Source organism: Symphalangus syndactylus, chromosome 13 (assembly GCF_028878055.3).
Source record: "Symphalangus syndactylus isolate Jambi chromosome 13, NHGRI_mSymSyn1-v2.1_pri, whole genome shotgun sequence".
In the NCBI taxonomy this organism is placed as follows: domain Eukaryota; kingdom Metazoa; phylum Chordata; class Mammalia; order Primates; family Hylobatidae; genus Symphalangus; species Symphalangus syndactylus.
In genome coordinates, this window is record NC_072435.2 from 28950366 (window position 1) to 28967651 (window position 17286).

Here is a 17286-nt window from a genome sequence, read left to right on the forward strand (position 1 = left end):
ACTGTGGGTGGGGGTGCGTGTAGTGGGTCCAGGTTGGAGGGACACAGAGTCTTGTTATCACAGGCAGCTGGGGGCTGTGATGTTGGCACCTGCATGGTCCTTGGTGGCAACAGCTGTGGGAGGTCCACAGTGGCTGTGAACCTCCCACAGAGTTTTCTGGGACCTCAGCTGTGCCTCTTGCCTAGCATCTAGGGGCCAGGACTCGCAGTAGTGGAGGCTGGGGTCAGTGGTGTGCACACACTGTGCTGTAGAGGCTGGCTGTAGGCACAAGCATGGCAGCAGAGGCTAGTTGCAGGCTCATTAATGGTGGCAAGCAGTGGAGTCAGAGGCAGGGGCTGGGGTTGACTAAGGGCATGCATGTGGCAGTGGGGGCTGACAGCTTGTGCCTAATTGCAGGGGCCTGCTGCAGTCTGGCCACAGAGGTCAGGCCATCTGCATGTACGTGGGCAGTTGCAGGGCTGAGCTGGAGACATGTGTGCACATGCAGCCGTGGGGCCCCACTGAGGGTGCAAACGTGATGCTGGAGTTAGAACCTGGGGATGGGGAGGCATGGCTGCGTGCAGGCACATGCATGATAGCTGTGCTGGGTCCTTGGCTCAGAGCACTTGTAGAGACAGCAGCTGGGGGTGACTCCACAGAGGAGGGGTGTTGGCTTAGGCACCCAGAGAATGCGATGGCCACTGGGGTGAGTCCCTGGGTCTGGTCTGGGTGACCATGGTATTGAACAGCTTAGGTGGTTTCAGGGACAGAGGAAGGAGAAATTAGAGGGCCAGGCACCTGGAGACTGTGAAGGTGGAAAAAACTACAGGGCTTTTGCTGCTGCAATGCTGGCAGTTGGTTTCCTCAGTTGTGAAAGCTGCTTGGTTCCTTTGCAGAAAATGGTGCTGGATCAGCCATTGGTAACACCAAGCGGTCCTTGGCGGTGAAAACTGTGGGGAGCTGCACAGTGGCCAGGAGTGCTGTTGAGGTCCTCAGTATGGAAGTCCGCTAGAGTCACGTGTTGAGCTGGCCACTAGGGGGCGCTGTGGCTCCCACCAGCATGGCTAATACTGACAGCCTGTCCCACTTCTTGGTTCCCCATTATCTCCGTATGTCGCGGCAATGCCAGTCCCCACGGAAATGTGAATGGAGTGAAACTGAAGCTGGTTGGGCAGTGTCCCAAAACACTGGGGAAGCTGGTGGTACACCCTGCTCTCATTATCCCTGAAAGAGGGATATGCGAGCCAGGGAATTCCCTCTCTATGCTGAGCAGTGCTGGCTCGGGGGATGGGGTGATGTTGGCAAAACGGAATTATTCTTTCCACCCTTTCTATGTGGGTTTTTCTAGGGTTCTTTGTCCCACTAAAAGTCGGCTGTAGCTGACTTCTCAATTCTTCTAATTTTATTTTTTATTTATTTTTTTTAGACGGAGTCTCGCTCTGTCGCCCAGGCTGGAGTGCAGTGGCGAGATCTCGTCTCACAGCAAACTCCACCTCCCAGAATCAAGCAATTCTCCTGTCTCAGCCTCCCAGTAGCTGGGATTACAGGAACGCGCCATCACGCCCAGCTAATTTTTGTATTTTTTGTAGAGACGGGGTTTCCTCATGTTGGCCAGGCTGGTCTCGAACTCCTGACCTCAAGTGATCCTCCTGCCTCAACCTCCCAAAGTTCTGGGATTACAGGCGTAAGCCACCGCGCCCGGCCCAGAGTAATTTTTGCTCAAGGATAGTCGCCAAATTGTTGCTCTTTATAGAGAAAGGGAGGCTGGATCCCTTTCTCTGCCATCATGATAGGAAATAATTGGCTCTGTCTGCCATCTTACTTTGCTATTTGTTTCTCCTGGTCTGTATTTCATTTTTTCTCTTTTCTTGGCTTCTTTCGGATTGACTTAGTAGTTATTTATCATTCGGTCTTTTTTTCCTCCGCTAGCCTGGAAGTTATCCACTCTGTTTTCTGATTTAGTGATTTCCCCAGAATTCACAATATGCATTCTTAATTTATCGATGTCTAAAGGTAATCAGTACTTCACTGTCTCTCAAGATAAGGGCTCCAAAACTCTTTATATCCATTTACATGCATTCCTAACTTACATTTGAATGTTATATCATGTTTTTGTTTTGTTTTGTTTTGTTTTGTTTTGAGATGGAGTCTTACTTTGTCACCCAGGCTAGAGAGCAGTGGTGCAATCTCAGCTCACTGCAACCTTTGCCCCCTGGGTTCAAGTGATTCTCCTGCCTCAGCCTCTCGAGTAGCTGGGATTACAAGCATGCACCTCATGTATTTTTATTTCATATTATTTTGCTAAAATGCAAAGATATTATTGTTTTATTATATAGTTAATGTTCAATTAGATGTACTACTTCCTATTTATTGCTTTCTTTGATCTTTATTCTGTCTTGCATCCTGGCCCTTCCATGAGGGATTTCCTTCTACTTGAATATCCTTTAAATTACTCTTTTTTTTTTTTTTCTTTGAGATGGAGTCTCACTCTGTCACTGAGGCCAGAGTGCAGTGACACTGTGTCGGCTCACTGCAATTTCTTGCCTCAGCCTCCCAAGTAGCTGGGATTACAGGTGCCCACCACCACGCCCGGCTAGTTTTTATATTTTTAGTAGAGATGGGGTTTCACCATGTTGGCCAGGCTGGTCTTGAACTCCTGACCTCAGGTGATCCACCTGCCTTGGCCTCCCAAAGTGCTGGGATTACAGGCATGAGCCACCATACCCAGCCTAAATTATTCTTTAGTGATGGTCTGCTAGTGGCCAATTCCCTGCTTTTCTTTTCTGAGAATATCTTTCACTGTGTTTTGAAATCTATTGTATCTGGATATAGATTGCTAGCTTGGCAGTGCTTTTTTTTTTTTTTTCCTAGCACATTGAAGATAGCCTACTATCTTTCAGCTTTCTCTTTCTCTCTCTCTCTCTCTCTCTTTCTTTCTTTCTTTCTTTCTTTCTTTCTTTCTTTCCCTCTCTCTCTCTTTCTTTCTTTCTTTCCTTCTTTCTTTCTTTCTTTTCTTGCTTTTTCACCAAGCCTCCCTCTGTCACCCAGGCTTTCGGCTCACTGCAACTTCTGCCTCCCAGGTTCAAGCAATTCTCGTGCCTCAGCCTCCTGAGTAGCTGGGACTACAGGCACACGCCACCACGCCGGGCTAATTTTTATATTTTTAGTAGAGACAGAGTTTCCTCATGTTGCTCAGGCTGGTCTCGAATTCCTGACATCAAGTGATTGGTCTGCCTCATCCTCCCAAAATGCTGGGATTACAGGCATGAGCCACCACCTCTGGCATCTTTCAGCTTCCTTTTTTTATTTTTTATTTTTTATTTTTTGAGATGGAGTCTCGCTCTGTCGCCCAGGCTGGAGTGCAGTGGCACGATCTCGGCTCATTGCAACCTCCGCCTCCTGGGTTCACGCCATTCTCCTGCCTCAGCCTCCCGAGTAGCTGGGACTACAGGCGCCCGCCACCATGCCCAGCTAATTTTTTGTATTTTTAGTAGAGACGAGGTTTCACCGTGTTAGCCAGGATGGTCTCAATCTGCTGACCTTGTGATCCGCCCACCTCGGCCTCCCAAAGTGCTAGGATTACAGGCATGAGCCACCGCGCCCGGCCCCCAGCTTTCTTTATGGCTGTTGAGAATTCAGTTGTCAGTTTGAAGGCAATTTGTCTTTTTCACAAACAACCTTTTTTACCTTTTCAACTTTTTTTTTTTTAGTTTCAGAGGGTACATCTGCCGGTTTGTGATATGGATAAATTGTGTGTTGCTGAAGTTTAGGGTATGAATTAGCCCATCACCCAGCTAGTGAGCATAGTACCCAATAGGTAGTTTTTGAATCCTTATTCCCCTCCCTTCTTCCTTCTAGTAGTCTCCAGTGTCTATTGCTGCCATCTTTATGTCCATGTGCACTCAATGTTTAGCTCCTATTTATAAGTGACAATATATGGTATTTGATTTTCTTTCTCTCTTTCTGTCTATCTGTCTGTCTGTCTGTCTTTCTTTTCTTTTCTTTCTTTTCTTTCTTTCTTCTTTCTTTTTTGAGATGGAGTCTCGCTGTGTTGCCCAGGCTGGAGTGCAGTGGCGTGATCTCAGCTCACTGCAACCTCTGCCTCCTGGGTTCAAACGATTCTCCTGCCTCAGCCTCCTGAGTAGCTGGGACTACAGGCACCCACCACCATGCCCAGCTGATTTTTTTGTATTTTTAGTGCAGATGGGGTTTCACCGTGTTAGCCAGGATGGTCTCGATCTCCTGACCGCGTGCTCTGCCTGCCTCTGCCTCCCAAATGCTGGGATTACAGGCGTGAGCCACCGCACCCCACCAATTTTCTATTCCTATGTTAATTCACTTAGGATAATAGCCTCCAGCTGCATCCATGTTGCTGCAAAGGACATGATTTTGTTCTTTTTCATGGCAGCATAGTATTCCACAGTATATATGTATCACATTTTCTTGATCCAGTCTACCATTGATGGGCATCTAGCTTGATTTCATGTCTTTGCTATTGTGGATAGTACTGTGATAAACATATGAGTACATGTCTCTTTTTGGTAGAACGATTTATTTTCCTTTGGGTATCTAGATCCTGTAATGGGATTGCTGGGTTGAATGGTAATTCCCTTTTAAGTTCTTTGAGAAATCTCCAAACTGCTTTCCACAGTGGCTGAACTAATTTACACTCCCAGCAACAGTGTGCAAGCATTCCCTTTCCTCTGCAGCCTCACCAACATCTGTTATTTTTTTGTTTTTTTAATAGCCATTCTGATTAGTGTGGTGAGAAACACACCAATGAGCATTTTTTCATCTATTTATTGGCTGCATGTATGTCTTCTTTTGAGAAGTGTCTGTTCATGTCCTTTGCCCATTTTTTAAATGGGGTTATTTATTTTTTGCTTATCAAATTGCTTAAGTTTCTCATAGATTCTGGATATTAGACTATTGTTGGATGCATAGTTTGCAAATATTTTCTCTCATTCAGTGGGTTGTCTGTTCGCTCTGTTGAGTTTCTTTTGCTGTGCAGAAGCTCTTTAGTTTAATTGGGTTCCACTTGTCTGTCAACTTTTGTTGTTGCAAGTGCTTTTAGGGACTTTTGATTCATAAATTATTTGCCAAGGCACAGGTAGCTTTTAACATTGTTTCTCTACACCTTCACTGTAATATATCTAATGGGGAATTCCTTTTATTTTGCTTGGGATTCTTTTGGCTTCTTGCATCTATGGATTACTCTTTTCATTAGTTCCAAAAATTCTCAGCATTTGTTTGTTCACATATTGTCTCTGACTCACTGGCCATGTCATCTCATTTGTTATACCTTTTGACTATATCATCTAGGTCTTAGAAACTCTCATATTTTCTACCTGTGTTCCTCTCACTCCTGGCCCCAATTAATCACCAATCTGTTTTCTATCATCACGGATTAGATTTGTCTTTGTTTTTCTTTAGAGTAAATAGAATCATATGCATTCTTATATCTGACTTCTTTCACTTAGCATGTTTTTAGTATTCATCTATGATACTGGATGTATTGGAGGTTTGTTCCTTTTTATTCCTAAGTATTATTCTGTTTTATGATTATACCATAATTTCTTTATCCATTCTCCTACTCATAGGCATCTGAGTTGTTTCCAGTTCAGGGCTGTCTCGAGTAGAGCTGCTTTGAGAGTTCATGTACAAGTCCTTGGATGGACATATGTTTTCATTTCTCTTGGATAAACACCTAAGAGAAGGATCACTGGGTCACTGGGTTACATGGTAACGGTATGTTTAATTTCATAAGAAATTGTGGAACTGTTTCCAAAGTGGTTTTAAATCAGTTTTCCATTCTTACTAGTAAGGTACGAGAGTTCTGGTTGTCCTGCATCCTTGTCAATACTTTATGACATCAGGCTTTTTAATTTTAACCATTCTGGCAGATGTGTGGTGTGGTATGCCATTGTGATGTTAATTTGCCTGTTTCTCAGGACTACTGATGTTGGCTACCTTTGAAAGTGCTTACTGGCCTTTTACAGAACTTGTCTTGTAAAGTGTCTTTTCAAGTCTACTGCCCATTTTAAAAATCAGGTTTTTTTTTTAGGTGGTGAAATTATTGAGTTGTAAGCATTCTTTATATATCCTAAATGCAAGTTCTTTGTCAGTTGTACATATTGTGGATATTATATCTCATTCTGGGGTTTGTCTTTCGTTAATGAAGCCTTTTGATGAAAAGACATAATTTTGATGACGCCCAATTTATCAATTTTCTTTCATGTTTTGAGCTTTTTACATCCTAAGACAGTTCCATTTACCTCAAAGTTGCAAAGATTTTTTTTTTTTTTTTTTGAGATAGAGTCTCACTCTGTTGCCCAGGCTGGAGTGCAGCGGCACGGTCTTGGCTCACTGCAGCCTCTGCCTCCCAGGCTCAAGTGATTCTCCCGTCTCAGTCTCCCAAGTAGCTGGGACTACAGGCACCCGCCACCACGCTTGGCTAATTTTTGTATTTTTAGTAGAGAAGGGGTTTCACCATGTTGGCCAGGCTGGTCTCGAACTCCTGACCTCAAGTGATCTGCCCGCCTCAGCCTCCAAAAGTGCTAGGATTACAGGCATGAGCCACCGCACCTGGCCAAGATTGCAAAGATTTTTCTCCTGTGTTTTAAAGTTTTTGCTTTTTCTGTTTAGATATCTATTTCACATAAATTTCTGTATAAGGTATGAGGCAAGGATCAAGATTAAATTTTTTTCTATTTAGATATTCAATTGTTCTAACACTATTTGTTAATAAGACTATTCTTTTCTTATTAAGCTGCCTTGGTATCTTTGTTGACAATTAGTTGACCACAATGTGTTTCTGGGCTCTACTCAGGATCATTAGTTAACATGTCTATTTTTTTTTTAAACCAATACCACCCTGCTTTGATTACTAAAGTATTATAGTAAATCTTAAAATCAAGTTGTATGAGTTCTCCAACTGTGTTATTTTTTTCCCGAAATTGTTTTGACTATTGTAGATCTTTGTTATCCAAGTAAATTTTAGAATTACCTTCCCAGACTGAGTGTGGTGGCTCACGCCTGTAATCCCAGCACTTTGGGAGGCCGAGGCAGGCAGATCACCTGAGGTCCGGAGTTCGAGACCAGCCTGGCCAACATGATGAAACCCTGTCTCTACTAAAAATGCAAAAATTAGCCAGGCATGGTGGTGCACGCCTGTCCCAACTACTTGGGAGGCTGAGGCAGGAGAATTGCTTGAACCTGGGAGGTGGAGGTTGCAGTGAGCAGAGATTGCACCAGTGCACTCCAGCCTGGGCAGCACAGCGAGGCTCCATCCCAAAAAAAAGAAAAAGAAAATAAAAAGCCTGCCATGGTGTTAACTGGAATTGCATCAAATCTGTAGATCATTTCTGAAACAGCTGTCCTTGCATTCCCAGTTGTGTAGAAGGGCCGGGAGCAAGCTTCTGCTTCATTTTTATTGTGAAGGTGTAGCCCTTTGAAGTGTCAGATTGAAGAGGGGAACTTCTATTCTGATCCTTATTTTGGGCAGGCTCTAGTGTTTTATATCTGGCCTCCATGGCCCCCTTTTGTGTCTGAAAAGTCGTAACATTGGAAACTGCAGGTCCAGTTTGTTGTATTTGGCATACATCTTTGGGACAAAGTATCTTTGGAAGTCCCCTTTCTCCAGTGCTTTGCCTGTACTTCAGTTTTTACCTGATAATTCCTTATTATCTTGTCAACATTTTTATTTTGTTAGAAGATTTAAAAATATCTCTCCAGCCTTTTAAATTACTTCCAATGAGAAAATTGGTTCAAATCTCTAGCTTATTACTGGAATAGCATATAGTATTTTATTTTCTAAAATGTGATCAAACTCTACTTGCTTGCCTTTTGCTTTTATCAGTGAATCTTGGCGAGCTGTCCATTGCAGTTCTTACAGAGTGATGAGCTGATTTTTTTTTTTTTTTTTTTTGAGATGGAGTCTCGCTGTCGCCCAGGCTGGAGGGCAGTGGCGTGATCTTGGCTCACTGCAACCTCTGCCTCCCAGGTTCAAGCGATTCTCCTGCCTCAGCTTCCCGAATAGCTGGGACTACAGGCACGCGCCACCACGCCCAGCTGATTTTTGTATTTTTAGTAGAGACGGGGTTTCACCATGTTGGCCAGGCTGGTCTCGATCAATGAGCTGAACTTTTAAGGATTTGTAGGAGTTAGCCAAGTGAAGAATGGTGGTGGGGGTGGAGTTGGTATCATGTGTGAGGTGGTATGATGGGCCCTGAAACGGTAAGTAGTTAAATCTGGCCAGAACATGGAATGTGAAGAGGGTGATAGGGACATATGAGGCCAAAATGGTCAGCAGGGCTCACATCAAAAAGTCGAACCAGCAGTTGCTCTCACACAGCACGACTCCATGGGAACGTTATGAGCATGGTCTGTGTGCTCCCGGACATGCTGTAATAGGAACTTTAGAAAGTTGGCTTTTACCCGTTAGTCTCAGCAGAGAGGGAAGGTAGAGAGTGAATAAGAAACCCCATCACTAGAGCAGAGACCACAGAGTCCCCAAGAAACTAGAAAATGCTTCTCCTAGGCTCTCCCATGGTCATAAATTCTCCAGGATTACACAAATGAATTCACGTCCCTGAAGGCGGATGCCTTCTAGGTTTCATCCCAGGCTCTGTCTTACCCAGATCAGTAATGCTAAGCCAGTGATAGCCTTTTTTATCTTGAAGATAAGGGAAAAGGAGACTATCTTCTACTGGGCCGAATGGTTCGATTTGATTCAACCCCCTATCCCCAGGAATGCTGAAATACTTTCAAAGCTGATAAACCTAGGGAAACTGCCTCCTGACACCAAGCCCCCTGTCAACCTGCTTGACAACCCAACCTCCATCTACAACGCCTGGTTCAATGGCCTTCCCCAGCACATCAAAAGCATGGTTCTCCGCGAGGTGACTGAGTGCAACATAGAGACTCAGTTTCTTAAGGTCAGTAAAAATAGCTGAAGGGGGGAGCCTAGAGTTCCTGAAAGCCTTTAGCACAACAGAAATTTTAGCTTTTATTAGCACCAGAAAATACCCCGGAAGCACCAGGATCTTCTGTGGCTCTCAGTAATACAAAGTACTATAGTTTGCGGAATGGCCTTCCATGGATAATGCTAGGTGGATTGATTTTCCATGTCAGGGGGTTAGCTTGGAGATCTGATTTTCTCAGTGATCCAGGGATTTTCAGGAGTTTTCCAGGGAAGATAGAATGTATACTGGTCTATATTTTTTTGTTATTGTTTAGTTCAATGACACTTTAACACCTGTTTGTTCTCTCTTTGCAGGCTAGCGAGGGCCCAAAGTTTGCATTTCTGTCCTTTGTTGAAGCCATGTCGTTCCTTCCTCTGTCTGTCTTCTGGTCTTTTATCTTCTTCCTGATGTTGCTGGCCATGGGGCTGAGCAGCGCAATAGGGATTGTGCAGGGCATCATTACTCCACTCCAGGACACCTTCTCTTTCTTCAGGAAACATACAAAGTTGCTCATAGGTACTCTGACCTAGGCCCTACTCCTAACAATGACCCTGACCCCTGACACCACTGGGACTCTCTTTTTGGGACAGGGTCCCTGTAGCCCAGGCTGGAGTGCAGTGGTGTGATCTCGGCTTACTGCAACTTCTGCCTCTTGGGTTCAAGTGATCCTCCCACCTCAGCCTCCCCAGTAGTTGGGACCATAGGCGTGCATCACCACACCTGGCTGTTTTGTAGTTTTTGCAGAGACGGGCTTTCGCCATGTTGCCAGGCTGGTCTCAGACTCCTGAGCTTCAGCAATCTGCCCACTTTGGCTTCCCAAAATGCTTGGATTACAGATGTAAGCCACCACGCCCAGCCACCACTGGGTCTGCCACCAGCCCTGGTCTGTGACCTCTACTTAGCCCTTGTCACCCAGCCCTGACTTCTAACCTTGATCCAGATCTCATGTTTTCTCCAGTGGAAGTCTTTCTGCTCATGTTCGTGTGCGGCCTCTTCTTCACTCGACCTTCGGGCAGCCACTTCATCAGACTGCTGAGTGACTACTGGATAGTCTTCCCCATCATCGTCATTGTCGTGTTTGAAACCATGGCTGTATCCTGGGCCTATGGGGCCAGGAGGTAATGTCCTAAGCTGAGGTTCTCACAAAGCATGGGACTATAGGGAAGGTTGACCCCTTTCTTGTTGCCTCTACTGTCAACCCAACTAGTGTGACATAGGGACCCTTAATTTCAGAGCCTTCTGGGAAATCTTTTTATTCATTCCTCCATTTTCACATATATTTTGGGTGCTGAATATGTGCCAGGCACTGTTTTAGTCATCAGGGATAGGGGCATTGAATAAAAGAAGTATTCCTATTCTCAGAAAGCTTACATTTTAGTGGTCTAGAGAGACATAACCAAATTAGCAAATAAAGAATAAAAACATCGAGAATAAATATAGGTGATAGGAAGAATCAAAGGGTGAGGTCAGATGGCCCATAGTGGGAGCGTGTGTGGGCACCAATCCACATACGACTTCAGGGAGGGCCCTTCCAATAAGGTGACATGTGAGCAGACTCCTGAATGATAGGAGGGAGGGAGTCATGACAAGATTTTGAGGAAAGTGCTCCCTGCAGAGAAACAGAAATTACCAAGGCCAGAGGAAGCATAATGCCTAGAGTTTCTGAGAAACAAAGAAGTCAGAGAGGCTGGAATAGAAGATATTAGGAGATGAGGCTACAGAAGTGATGGCAGCCAAGTCATATAGGGTTTTGTAAGCCACGATAGGACCCAGCTTTGTATGCAGAATGACAGATGAAGCATTGGAGGGTTTTGAGTAGGAGAATGACATTTTCCGGTGGGAGTGCCATTATTAGATTTGTTTTTTTAAAAGGTATCTATGGCTGCTGTCTGGAGAACAGACCAGGAAGATTCGAGAGTGAAGCCAGGATAAGAGTTGGAAGCTATGTAATATTTCTTTCTTTTTTTTTTTTTTTTTTTTTTTTTTGAGATGGAGTCTTGCTCTGTTGCCCAGGCTGGAGTGCAGTGGTGCAATCTCAGCTCACTGCAACCTCCACCTCCTAGGTTCAAGCAATTCTCCTCCCTCAGCCTTCTGAGTAGCTGGGATTACAGGCATGCACCACCACGCCCAGCTAATTTTTGTATTCTTAGTAGAGACAGGGTTTCACCATGTTGGCCAGGCTGGTCTGGTACTCTTGACCTCATGATCGCCTGCCTCAGCCTCCTAAAGTGCTGGGATTACAAACGTGAGCCACCCCGCCTGGTGAAAGCTATGTAATATTTCAAGTGAGAGCTAAGAATGGCTTGGTCAAAAGTAGAAGGGTTGTGGATTAAGAGAAGTGGTCTGATTCTGGGAGGCAGAGCTACCTGGGAAAGACAACAAGATAATCTGGGAGTGAGACCTGGAAGATATAACTGTGGAATGTAAGTCTATAGTAGAGGTAGCCAGGGCAACTCCGGGGGCACGGATGGTTAGTTAAGGAAGACTAGAGAGTTAGGGAAGGTCGCCTAGAGGAGAGGATGCTTGAACAGAGCCTGGACAGATGAGTAGGTGGAGATAGGGTGATGGGCACCCTAGACCAAAAGACCCCACTTTTATATTTATTGAGATTGAGAATATGTACTAAAGGAGACTGGATAGGTGGCTGAAATAAACTAGATAAGTTCCCCAAGGGCCAAATGCCACTTTCTTTTATCTGTGTTCAGTGCTGGATATCCAGCACTTAGAAGAGTTCCTGGTATAATTCAGGGGTGAAAGCCTCAGCATTTTCATCTGACAGTGGTTCTTAGAGTCAGTTTGCTCACTTATGAACTCATTTATTAACTCACCCAACAAACATTTTCTTGAGACTTTGTGTCAGGAAAGCCTTGTGGTACTGGGATATGAATTACTTACATTGAGCTCCTCTTCTCAAAGAGCTCAGAGTCCAAAGAGAAAGACGTATATAAGCAGAAGATCCCAGTACCCAGTGGTAAGTCTGTAGTGGAGGTAGCCAGGGAAACTCTGGGGGCACAGATGGTTATTTAAGGAAGACTGGAGAGTTAGGGAAGGTAGCCTAGAGAAGAGGATGCTTGAGCAGAGCCTGGACAGATGAATAGGTGGAGATAGGGTGATGGGCACCCTAGACCAAAAGACCTCACTTGTATATTTATTGAGATTGAGAATATGTACTAAAGGAGACTGGATAGGTGGCTGAAATAAACTAGATAAGTTCCCCAAGGGCCAAATGCCACTTTCTTTTATCTGTGTTGTTCACTGCTGGATATCCAGCACTTAGAAGAGTTCCTGGCACATCATAGACATTCTCATATTTATGGGATGAATGAAAGAGACTTGGCCTTTCTCCTGAGGCCATTGGATACCCATGGAACGTTCTTGAGCAGGAGAGGGGTGTTTGGAAAATTTTCTTGGGTTGGGACAGAAGACAGACTGACTAGGGGGAAGATGAGAGAGGACAAGACTTGAGATGAAACAGGAGATTAGAGATACAATAGAATGTTTGAAAGATGCCAAGGTTGGGCTGGCCCTGCCTCCAAGGTGGTGAGGCCTAACTGGGCATCCCACACTCTGGTGGCCCTTCTCCAGGTTCCTTGCAGACCTGACAATCCTGTTGGGCCACCCCATCTCTCCCATCTGTGGTTGGCTGTGGCCCCGTCTGTGTCCAGTTGTGCTGCTAATCCTGTTTGTGACCATGATGGTTCATCTTTGTATGAAGCCGATCGCCTACATGTCCTGGGACTCAAGCACTGTGAGCCTCCCCCAGGACCCAGAACCCCTTTGGGAGTGGGGACCAGACCTTTCAATTCACTCTGGGTGAAAGAACCCAGTCATCTCATTCTCTTACTGCCGGAAGATTCATGGGTTTTCTGCTTTGGTTCCCCACCCACCCTTCCCCGCCACAACTCTTCCTCTTCTCTTGGGAATTTTGATATTCTGAACCTTTTTCCCATCTCTCCACAGTCAAAAGAGGTGCTTCGACCATACCCACCATGGGCACTGCTCTTGATGATCACCCTTTTTGCCATTGTCATCCTCCCCATCCCTGCATACTTTGTATACTGCTGCATACATAGGATTCCCTTCAGGCCCAAGAGCGGAGACGGGCCTATGACAGCCTCCACATCCCTACCCCTAAGTCACCAGCTAACACCCAGTAAAGAGGTTCAAAAGGAAGAAATTCTACAAGGTGATGAAACAAAGTAACCATCAACTTGTCATGTGACTTCCTAACTTCATTAATTTGGCTTCACATAACATATCCCTTAGAACAGATCCAATAGGCAACTCTTAATATCAGTTTGCAACTGTTGATGTCCCTGGATCCAGAACCACTTTTATTTCCAAGAGGAGGGGCGTTCTTTGGGGGGGTTCATGGGGCCTGGCCTTGCAATCCCTTCCTGGGTCCCATCTTACCTGGTGACCACCATGATTGTTTTCCCCATCCTCTTCCTCAACACACATACATGCACAAGTCATATACAATACTAGTGATGTCTACCAGTCCTGCTACTTCTGGGGTGCCTGTCTCCTGGAATGGAGCTGGAGGAGCAATGCTGTTGGTCAATAAATCAGTCTACTGGAACTCCAAGGACTGGATGTAAGCAGATCTTTTTTCTATAGATGTCTCAGATGTTCAGTTTTCCTGTCACAAGGCTTCTAGTCTGTATTAGTTCGTTTTCACACTGCTAATAAAGACATACCTGAAACTGGGAACAAAAAGAGGTTTAATTGGACTTACAGTTCCACATGGTTGCGGAAACCCCTGATAAACCCTTCAGATCTCGTGTGACTTATTCACTATCACGAGATTAGGATGGAAAAGACCAGCCCCCATGATTCAATTACCTCCCCCTGGGTCCCTCCCATAACATGTGAGAATTCTGAGAGATATAATTGAAGTTGATATTTAAATGAGGACACAGCGAAGCCATATCATTCTGCCCCTGGCCCCTCCAAATCTCATGTCCTCACATTTCAAAAGCAATCATGCCTTCCCAACAGTCCCCCAATGTCTCAACTCATTTCAGCATTAACCCAAAAGTCCAAAGTCTCATCTGAGACAAGGCAAGTCCCTTCCACGTATGAGCCTGTAAAATCAAAAACAAGCTAGTTACTTCCTAGATACAATGGGGGTACTGGTGTCAGGTAAATACAGCCATTCCAAATGAGAGAAATTGGCCAAAACAAAGGGGTTACAGGGCCCATGCAAGTCCAAAATCTAGCAGGGGAGTCAAATTTTAAAGCTCCATAATGATCTCCTTTGACTCCAGATCTCACATCCAGGTCACACTGATGCAAAAGATGGGTTCCCATGGTCTTACGCAACTCCACCTCTGTGGCTTTGCAGAGTACAGCCCCCCTTCCAGCTGCTTTCACAGGCTGGTGTTGAGTGCAGCTTTTCCAAGCTCATGGTGCAAGCTGTCAGTGGATCTACCATTCTGGGGTCTGGAGGACAGTGGCCCTCTTCTCACAGCTCCACTAGGCAGTGCCCCAGTAGGGACTCTGACTCTGTGTGAGGGCTCTGATCCCACATTTCCCTACTGCATTTCCCTCCCTGGCAGAGGTTCTCCATTAGGGCTCTGCCCCTACAGAAAACTTTTGCCTGGACATCCAGGCATTTCCATACATCTTCTGAAATCTAGGCGGAGGTTCCCAAACCTCAATTCTTGACTTTTGTGCACCTGCAGGCTCAACATCACGTGGAAGCTGCCAAGGCTTGGGGCTTCTACTCTCTGAAGCCACAGCCTGAGCTGTACATTGGCCCCTTTCAGCCATGGCTGGAGTGGCTGAGACACAGGGCACCAAGTCCCTAGGCTGCACACCACACGAGGACCCTGGGCCCGGCCCACAAAACCACTTTTTCCTCCTGGGCCTCTGGGCCTGTGATGGGAGGGGCTGCCATGAATGTCTCTGACATGGCCTGGAGACATTTTCCCCATGGTCTTAGGGATTAACATTAGGCTCCTTGCTACTCATGCAAATTTCTGCAGCTGGTTTGAATTTCTTCTCAAAAATGGATTTTTCTTTTCTACTGCATCATCAGGCCGCAAATTTTCTGAACTTTTATGCTGTTTCCCTTTTAAAATGAAACGCTTTTAACAGCACCCAAGTCACCTTCTGAATACTTTGCTGCTTAGAAATTTCTTCTGCCAGATACCCTAAATCATCTCTCTCAAGTTCAAAGTTCCACAAATCTCTAGGGCAGGGGCAAGATGCCACTAGTCTCTTTGCTAAAACATAACAAAGAGTCATCTTTGCTCCAGTACCCAACAAGTTCCTCATCTCCATCTGAGACCACCTCAGCCTGGACCTTATTGTTCATATCAGCATTTTTGTCAAAACCACTCAATATGTCTTCAGGAGGTTCCAAACTTTCCCACATTTTCCTGTCTTCTTCTGAGCCCTCCAAACTGTTCCAACCTCTGCCTGTTACCCAGTTCCAAAGTTGCTTCCACATTTTCAGGTATCTTTTCAGCAACGCCCCACTCTACTGGTACCAGTTTACTGTATTAGTTTGTTTTCATGCTGCTGATAAATACATACTTGAAACTGGGAACAAAAAGGTTTAATTGGACTTACAGTTCCACATGGCTGGGGAGGCCTCAGAACCATGGCAGGAGGTGAAAGGCACTTCTTACATGGCGGCAGCAAGAGAGAAAATGAAGCAAAAGTGGAAATCCCTGATAAACCCATCAGATCTCATGAGACTTATTCACTATCATGAGAATAGCATGGAAAAGACCAGCCCCCATGATTCAATTACCTCCCCCTGGATTCCTCCCACAACACATGGGAATTCTGGAAGATACAACTGAAGTTGAGATTTAAATGGGGACACGGCCAAACCATATCACAGTCTTTCTAAAGCCAAATGTCCAGCCCTGAGTTCCTGCCCTCCCCTTGTTCTGGCAAACTCAGATACTAGATTACTAGGCTTGCCTTATCCAGGGGCTGGCCTTTAGCCAAGGGAAACCTGGGAAATGGTGACTTCAACAAAGATGAGAAAGATATTAATGTGCTTGCTACTGATACATGATAATCCTATTATAGGTCTAAAATTATTTCTAAAAAGAGGTTGCACTCGAGGTTTTAACACTGTGTTGTGGACTGAGTACATCTGTAAATCAGTTGCCACAACCAGTTACTGACAAGCTGTTTTGCTGAGCTCACCAAGGGTCCCATTGCTGCTCAGTACCGGGCACCACTGGTTTTTATCCCAGGGTCAAATCAACTAAACTTGCCCAGTGGATGATTACTGAGTGGGTCTTTAAGAACTTGTAGGAGGGTAGTGCCACGAGGGTGCTGAAGTACTCCCCAAAAGGAGACTGGGGCCTGTCAGTTACCTCCTGGGGATGGGGGCTGTGGGCAGAGGTGATCGGGATTCCCAAAGATCCAGGGAATGGGTTTCTCTTAAATGCTCAGAGATCTCAGGCTTTTAGATTGCTTAGAGCCCACGGGTAAGTTTCAGTGATAAAGGAAAAGAAGACACCCCCAACCATTGGCAGGCAGGACTCAACAGGTGGGTCTGCAGAAGGGAAAGGGCAGAGGCATCCGAAGTTTCCAGATCTCTGAAGTCTGGCTCTTCAAGCTTGAAGATAGGAGGGCTGGAGGGGGCGTGCACCTCTGTGTCATCACCCATTGGCTCCTGTGCCCTATTAGCCCAGCCCCTCCACCTCCTAGTCCAAATGCTCTAACTGCTTGAAGATTAGTGCTATTGAATCGGGTAATGTGGGGATGGGAGAGAGCTCCTCCTTCTCATCAAATCGTCTGGGTCTTCAACCTCCTCCCTTTTGGGAACCCAGGCACTCATCCTGCTTTCTGCCTCAAGGCCCCTCCCACCCACCTCCCCACCATCTCCGGTCCAGTTTTGGAGGTGGAACTTGGGAGAGGGGGATTGAAAAGTAGGGGCTTACCATCTCAAAAAGAAAGAAAGAAAAAAAAATATTTTATTTCCCACTTATTATGTTTCTGTCTCTCTCTCTCTCTTTCTTTTTTGACAGAGCCTTGCTCTGTTGCCCAGGCTGGAATACAGTGTCTCGGTCTCAGCTCACTGCAAACTCTGCCTCCCAGGTTCAAGCGATTCTACTGCCTCAGCCTTCTAAATAGCTGGGAGTACAGAGGTGCACCACCACGCCGAGCTAATTTTTGTATTTTTAGTAGAGACAGGGTTTCACCATGTTGCCCAGGCTGGTCTCGAACTCCTGACCTCATGATCTGTCCATTTTGGCCTCCCAAAGTGCTAGGATTACAGACGTGAGCCACCGCACCCAGCCTTTTTTTTTTTTTTTTTTTTGTTTTGTTTTGAGACAGTCTCGCTCTGTTGCCCAAGCTGGAGTGCAGTGGC

At 45.5% G+C, this 17286-nt stretch overlaps 1 protein-coding gene across 8 annotated transcripts in view; it reads left to right on the plus strand.

The window, feature by feature from the left end:
• The window catches only part of SLC6A16 (solute carrier family 6 member 16), a 42874-nt gene extending 29224 nt beyond the window's left edge, over positions 1-13650 (plus strand). For 7 of the 8 annotated variants that reach the window (XM_055237158.2, XM_063615704.1, XM_055237156.2 and 4 more), the window contains 5 exons: positions 8729-8915; positions 9257-9458; positions 9901-10060; positions 12528-12690; positions 12903-13650. In XM_055237158.2, coding sequence (XP_055093133.1) covers positions 8729-8915; positions 9257-9458; positions 9901-10060; positions 12528-12690; positions 12903-13145 — 955 coding nt within the window. In that variant the 3' untranslated portion in view covers positions 13146-13650. Of the gene's footprint in view, positions 1-8728; positions 8916-9256; positions 9459-9900; positions 10061-12527; positions 12848-12902 lie in introns of those variants that run through there. The other variant, XM_063615702.1, reaches the window with a different exon arrangement.
• Positions 13651-17286: the final 3636 nt, after the last annotated feature.